The sequence below is a fragment of the Denticeps clupeoides genome, chromosome 5, assembly GCF_900700375.1.
Source record: "Denticeps clupeoides chromosome 5, fDenClu1.1, whole genome shotgun sequence".
Taxonomy (NCBI): domain Eukaryota; kingdom Metazoa; phylum Chordata; class Actinopteri; order Clupeiformes; family Denticipitidae; genus Denticeps; species Denticeps clupeoides.
This window is the reverse complement of record NC_041711.1, coordinates 32,487,542-32,494,373: the sequence shown is the minus strand read 5'-3', so window position 1 is coordinate 32,494,373 and position 6,832 is coordinate 32,487,542. Positions and strand designations below refer to the sequence as shown.

Here is a 6,832-nt window from a genome sequence, read left to right as displayed (position 1 = left end):
TTACACTGTGCTTACAGGGGGTCTTTATATAGTCCTTAAGCGGTTTGCTTCAACTTTTCCAAACTCGGTGTGATGAATGAGCGTCCCGTGGACCGACGTGTAAGGAGTAAAGAATTAAGCTCTAAGTGTCTGCTAGAGACATCGATGCACAAAGCACTTTAGCAGAAGTCCCTCTCCACAGCTTCCATGGAATAGGCGTTTGTCAAAATAGTGAGCTAGCACCCCATAATCATGCACGTCCAGATACCTCTGGCTACCTTCGGAGCAGCTCCGGAGCGCTGGTGGGAGTATCTCTGTTCTGGATCGGCGCTAATTCGCTCCCCTGTGAACTCTGGCTGCAGCTTCTGTGTGTTTTTTCCTTCCTTCCTTCCTTTCTTTCCACCCCTCTGCGTTTGCACACATGACGTTTATTTCAGAGCGCAGCGACGCTCCAGCACTTCGTCACCGAGGCCAGAACAAATGAAGTGACGGGAACAGGCCGGCCATTTAAATGAAGCGGTGCCCTCAGGACTCCACCTGGAATTGCAGTTAGGGACGCGAGCCGAGGAGCGAGGGATGGAGGGATTTTTCCTTTCTGAAATTACCCTGTCAAAAGCAAGGACGGCTGTACGGACTCACCACTCTCAATATGCTTCACTGATAATAATGGAACTTTCTTCATACTTTCCCAACTTTTGGCCTCTCGGTGAATTAATGTTCTAATTAATAAACAATAAACACGTAATATTTTCCTCGGGTTCCTTGGTGGAACATGCTGAACGTGCAGGTCACCTTCGTCGTGAAATTCAAACGAAAAAGTCAACAGGAAATTGTTCAACTCGGCGGTTTGTCCGTTGAACTGTAGTTCCTTCACCCGACTGGCCACGTACAATCTTCAGAGCATCACGACCCACAGTAACGCGGTAAAGTGCGGTACGTTTTTACACCATACACACGTAAAAACCAGCACAGTATATCCGGTCATTTACTCACTTTAGAAAGGCACAGACAAATACCACATTAAACAGTGATTTCGGGAACAGCACTGGTGTGTGGGGACTCTGTTTGCTGTCCCACCTCTTTGCACCTATTAATAACCTCCCATAAGCGAATAATAATCATATTAATAACCTCCCATAAGCGAATATCTGCTGATATTATACAACGAGCTCAGAGAACAGAGCGGCGGAGACACGGACGTCTTTGCATCTTTACATGCGAGTATTGCACAGTCAAGCACAGTTTCCAATCCTGCCTTCAATCTGACTGTAATATATTTAAAATATAAAAATTATTAAAATTGTTCCAAAATGTTCGCTACAATTTGGAACAATTATCCTCAGTAAGCGGTTGTTATTATACAATGTGGGCCATTTATATGGATCCACCTTAATAAAATGGGAATGGTTGGTGATATTAACGTCCTGTTTGTGGCACATTAGTATATGTGAGGGGGCAAACTTTTCAAGATGGGTGGTGACCATAGTGGCTCATCTTGGATCCAACTTTTGTTTTTTCAATAGGAAGAGGGTCATGTGACACATCAAATTTATTTGTAATTTCACAAGAAAAACAACGGTGTGCTTGGTTTTAACATAACTGTATTCTTTCATGAGTTATTTACAAGTTTCTGACCACTTATAAAATGTGTTCAATGTCACCAACCATTCCCATTCTATTAAGGTGTATCCATATAAACTGCCCACCCTGTAAATTTACGATGTTGAGATTGTATAGAGTGGCAGCAGCCTAGTGAGTAGCATGAACCAGAAGACCCAGGTTCAAACCCCACTTACTACCACTGTGTCCCTGAACAAGGCACTTAACCCTGAGTGTCTCCAGGGGGACTGTCCCTGTCGCTCTGGATAAGGGTGTCTGATAAATGCCGTAAATGGAGTATAGTAACGGTGAGGACGGTACATTTGCAACTCATCAGTTCACTGGCGGAGGGTGAACTGGCGGAGCCTCTGTCCTGTGGGTTGTGGGGCCGTGAGGGAGCGCTAGTGTAAATGGGATAATCTGGGTTTACGGGGCTGGGCGGCTGCAGTGACGCAGGGCCTTGAATGATGGATACCCGGTGACAGCCGGTCCACCTTAACCCCTCCCCCCTTCCGCCTGTCCTGGGTTCAATTGAGAGAATCCCTCGTGTAGTAGGCCAGCGGGGCCAGTAGATACCGCCCTCGAACCGGAGCGATTCTGCCTTCTTAAGCACTTTCACCGACTGCTGACCAGAGCGAAGGCAGGTCCTGGAGGAACGTCTACCAAAACGTCGGCACTCCAACCCCGCCTTAATTAGGCCGAGGTGTTTTTTTTTTTTAAATGGCCCAGTAAGGAGTGCGGCATGCGGGTTCGAAGCCCACACTGCCCCTCGGTCGCCTGTCGTGGCTGAGCAGAGGACACGTTTCCTTGTGTCACCGTGTGCTGTGCTGCAGTGTCTCACGATGACAATCACTTCATCGACTGGACTTCTATAAATCCAACGCTTTCTCAGTTTCGTGGATCTGACTGGGTGGGGTGGTAGTGGCCTAGCGGGTAACACACTCGCCTATGAACCAGAAGACCCGGGATCGAACCCCACTTACTACCATCGTGTCTCCAGGGGGGGACTGTCCCTGTAACTACTGGTAAATGTAAACGTGTAGTGCAGGGACTGAAGCCCACGAATCCAAACGAAGGATGAAAGCGCCTCCTTCCCCTAGATGGCGACGTGGAAACGGCGAATGTGCCTTTTACATCCCGCCATGTCGCGTTATACGTCCGGGACCGGGACTTTTCTTTCCTTTTACGCACGACTCTGTACGGTCTGCCACATGACGCGTCACACGGTGACCTCTGGCCCCCGCGTCGCTGCCCGCGTCCAGACGCGGCGCTCGGTGGGCGGAGCCTCCGCTCACGTCGCCCCGCCCCCGCCAGCAGGTAAAGGCGGCGGAGCACCTGGCGCGCACCAAGAGGGGGGATCCGGGACTCCGGGAGGAGAAGGAGAAGAGAGAAGGAGAGAAAGAGAAGGAGAAGAGAGAAGGAGAGAAGGAGAAGCGAGCGGAGCGCTCATGCAAATGCGATAGGCGTCGCCCGCGGGCGATGGGGACGCGGGCGGAACTCGGGGGGACGCCGTATACAAAGGAACCCCACGGCGCGCGCGGCACACGCAGCAGCGTCGCGCTGTAGGGACGGCGACGTCCTCCAGCACCATCACCACCACCACCATCATCATCATCATCATCATCACCACCACCACTCACGAGTGGCGACTTTAGAGACTCTCGGTTCAGAAATGGATCCGCTTCATTCTTTTTTTATTTATTAGAGAAGGAAAAAAAAAAAGTTCTCCTGCTTTTTAAAGGGAAGTTTTTTTTTTTTACGTTTTGGTTTTTACGATCCACCATGGCCGAAGACGACGGCGGCTGCGCCCCGAAAAGCAGCAACCTCAGCGTCCTGAGCTGGGAGCAAGTGCAGCGCCTGGACGGCATCCTCACCGACACCATCCCCATCCACGGCCGCGGGAACTTCCCCACGCTGCAGGTGAAGCCGCGCCAGATCGTCCGGGTGGTGCGCAGCCGCATGGAGGAGAGCCGCGTCCGCGTCCGCGACGTGCGACTCAACGGCTCCGCCGCCAGCCACGTCCTGCACGGCGACAGCGGCCTGGGCTACAAGGACCTGGACCTCATCTTCTGCGCGGAGCTGAAGGGCGAGGCCGAGTTCCAGCTGGTCAAGGACATCGTGCTGGACTGCCTGCTGGACTTCTTACCCGAGGGGGTGAACAAGGAGAAGATCACGCCCCTCACCTTGAAGGTAGCGGCCATTCTTACTCACATCATTATTATCATCATCATCATCATGAAATAATAATGCAGGTCTGAGCACTTTTGATGCTGGTTTTCCGGAGCTAAGAGGATTGGGGTAAACCAATTTAGAGCCGGTTTCAGTGGTCCTTCTGTCATTGAGCACTTTACATCCAGGGCGACTTATCAGTAGTTAGAGGGACAGTCCCCCCCTGGAGACACTCAGGGTTAAGTGTCTTGCTCGGGGACGCGATGGTAGTAAGCGGGGTTTGAACCCGGGTCTTCTGCTTCATAGGCCAGTGTGTTACCCGCCCCGAGCATGGGGCAGATTGGTTCCCATAAAACCCCTTTTCTTTGTGTTGTTTTTGTGCTGTGTGTGTGCGCTGCGCAGGAGGCCTACGTGCAGAAGATGGTGAAGGTCTGCAACGACTCGGACCGCTGGAGCCTCATCTCCCTTTCCAACAACAGGGGCAAGAACGTGGAGCTCAAGTTCGTGGACTCCCTGCGGCGGCAGTTCGAGTTCAGCGTGGACTCCTTTCAGATCAAGCTGGACTCGCTGCTGCTCTTCTACGAGTGCTCGGAGAACCCCATGGCCAAGAGCTTCCACCCCACCATCATCGCCGAGAGCGTGTACGGCGACTTCCCCGCCGCCCTGGACCACCTGCACCACAAGACCATCTGCACGCGGAACCCGGAGGAGATCCGGGGCGGCGGGCTGCTGAAGTACTGCCACCTGCTGGTGCGCGGCTTCCGCGCCGCCTCGGAGACGGAGATGAAGTCCCTGCAGCGCTACATGTGCTCGCGCTTCTTCATCGACTTCTCGGACATAAGCGAGCAGCAGCGCAAGCTGGAGTCCTACCTGCAGAACCACTTCGTGGGCCTGGAGGAGCGCAAGTACGACTACCTGATGACCCTGCACGGCGTGGTCAACGAGAGCACGGTGTGCCTGATGGGCCACGAGCGGCGGCAGACGCTGGGCCTCATCACCATGCTGGCCGTGCGGGTGCTGGCCGAGCAGAACGTCATCCCCAACGTGGCCAACGTCACCTGCTACTACCAGCCGGCCCCCTACGTCGCCGACGGCAACTTCAGCAACTACTACATCGCCCAGGTGCAGCCGGTGTTCGCCTTCCAGCGGCACGCCTACTCCACCTGGCTGCCCTGCAACTGAGGGGGGACGCGGGTCGGGGACATCTGCTCGCTTCTCTGGTCCCGCGGCATCTCCGCGCGGGACGCCCTCTGGGAACTCTGAAGACACTCATGATTAGAAATATGATGCGTGCGTGTATATATCTATATAAATAGAACTATAGCGATAAGACATGCGTGTGTTTACAGAAAAAAAAAAAAACCAAAGAGGGGACACCGAAACATCAGAAATAAATCTCCAGAAATATATCTGCATGTGTGACCACACACGTGCACAAGTGCCTGAAGCCGTGCTGAGTGACATTGGGGTGGTTTTTGTGAATGGAGGTTGGATCGGCGGAACGTGGTCCAGGACAGAGGGGGGACGGGAGGGACCTGCAGGGACCTTTTTGGTTATTTTAAGTTATTTCGTTCCTTTAAAAAAAAAAAAAAAAAAAGGTGTTATATCAAAGACATAAAAAAAAGAAAAATTCCCTCATCGTGTTGAGTGTTGCTGTAGGTTCCGTGTTGCTTGTCGCTTTTGGAGAGGAAATGTCCCCCCGTTGCTATGGGTTCGGGGTGGGTGCCGGGGTTACAGGGAGGGGACGTCTGATGGTGTTTGCTGTAGCGCCCCGGCAGGGAATTCCTCAGCCGCCGACTGGAGGGGGGCTGCGTGGCCGGGCGTCGACCCCGGCGTGGTCCCTGGAAAGGGACGCGCCGGCGAGCGAGAGGGAGAGTGCGGAGTGGAAGTGCAGGGGAGATGGGTGCAGCTGGTGAAGGGGTTCGTCTCGCGGTGGAAGTGGATCTTTAGACCGACTCCGCAGCGACCCTCTGTCCCTCTGGACAGAAGCCACAGGGGACTTTTCATGACTTTTCATGCACTCAGTCAACACCTGTGTGAGCATTAATGGTGCACTCGAGTTGGCCCCCATTTGAAAGGTTATTTTTCTTCCACGCGACGGATGAAAAAAAGCCTATTTTCGCGCTCTAAATGACACGATTGATGATCTGTATATAGGGGGGTTATGGGGGCGCTGCCTTTCAGCGAGACCTATAGCCAGAGTGAAGCACCAGCGCTGCAGGAGCGGGGCCGCGGTTTGTGGGGGTCATCTGTCCATCCCTCGCGCCTGTCTCTCTGCGAGCTGAGGCGGAGCCAAATCATTCCATTTCCACGAACTTCGCTGCTGTAGTTGTGAAATTTGCCGAGATGCCATCGAGAACCCTTATTGGACGGTAGCCTGTAGATTTGTGACGGCAGCGTGTGTGTGTGTGTGTGTGTGTGTGTGTGTGTGTGTGCGTGTCATTTCTACCCTGTGAATATGTACGACCCTTATTCAGCGTTACTCAGCCACACCGGTAGCGAATGCATCCAGTCAGTGGTTATTATGGAGTGTTGCACATAGAAAATTAAGGAAGCTTCTCTTGTCTGTGTTTTTAACGACGATTATTTTTATAAATGCATCTTACGCTCCAGTTGTCATTCTCGTGCTTTAAAATCTGTGACCAGATTGCAGAAGGATGGTTTTTGAACAGCTTTTTTTTTGTTGTTTTTTTTCGTTGCAAATATTGTGATGTGTCCAATGGGTTGATGATGTTCTCATCATTAAAAAAAGGAAAGAAACCTTACAAACATGTCAGTGTATTGTGTGAAATTTCCTGAATAAATGAATAGACGTACACAAAATTAAAATATATTGCTGTGATATGGAAAAAACCAACCAGACAGATAAATCTGCCGTCTTCCGGGGTGGTTTTCCCTCCCATCTGCGTCCAGCATTTGTCCGGCTCGTCAAAGCCTGTGCAGCTTCTTGCCAAAGCTTTCAGCATTCAGCAGCTTTCGGACACGTTCCCGGCTAGGAGAAAAATCCAGGCCCTGCCAGAACTGCCGGTGGGTCCGGCCAGAACCTGCAGGGACCTGGACTGCGGGGCCAAAAACAGCTTCTGTG

General features: G+C 52.2%; 1 protein-coding gene across 1 annotated transcript; it reads left to right on the top strand.

Moving 5' to 3' along the window:
• The first annotated feature begins 2,757 nt into the window (after positions 1-2,757).
• Positions 2,758-5,371, top strand: tent5aa (terminal nucleotidyltransferase 5Aa). Its single transcript, XM_028980186.1, has 2 exons — positions 2,758-3,768; positions 4,150-5,371. Exons 1-2 carry the CDS (start codon positions 3,361-3,363, stop codon positions 4,927-4,929), a joined length of 1,188 nt encoding a protein of 395 aa, XP_028836019.1. The 5' UTR covers positions 2,758-3,360; the 3' UTR covers positions 4,930-5,371.
• Positions 5,372-6,832: the final 1,461 nt, after the last annotated feature.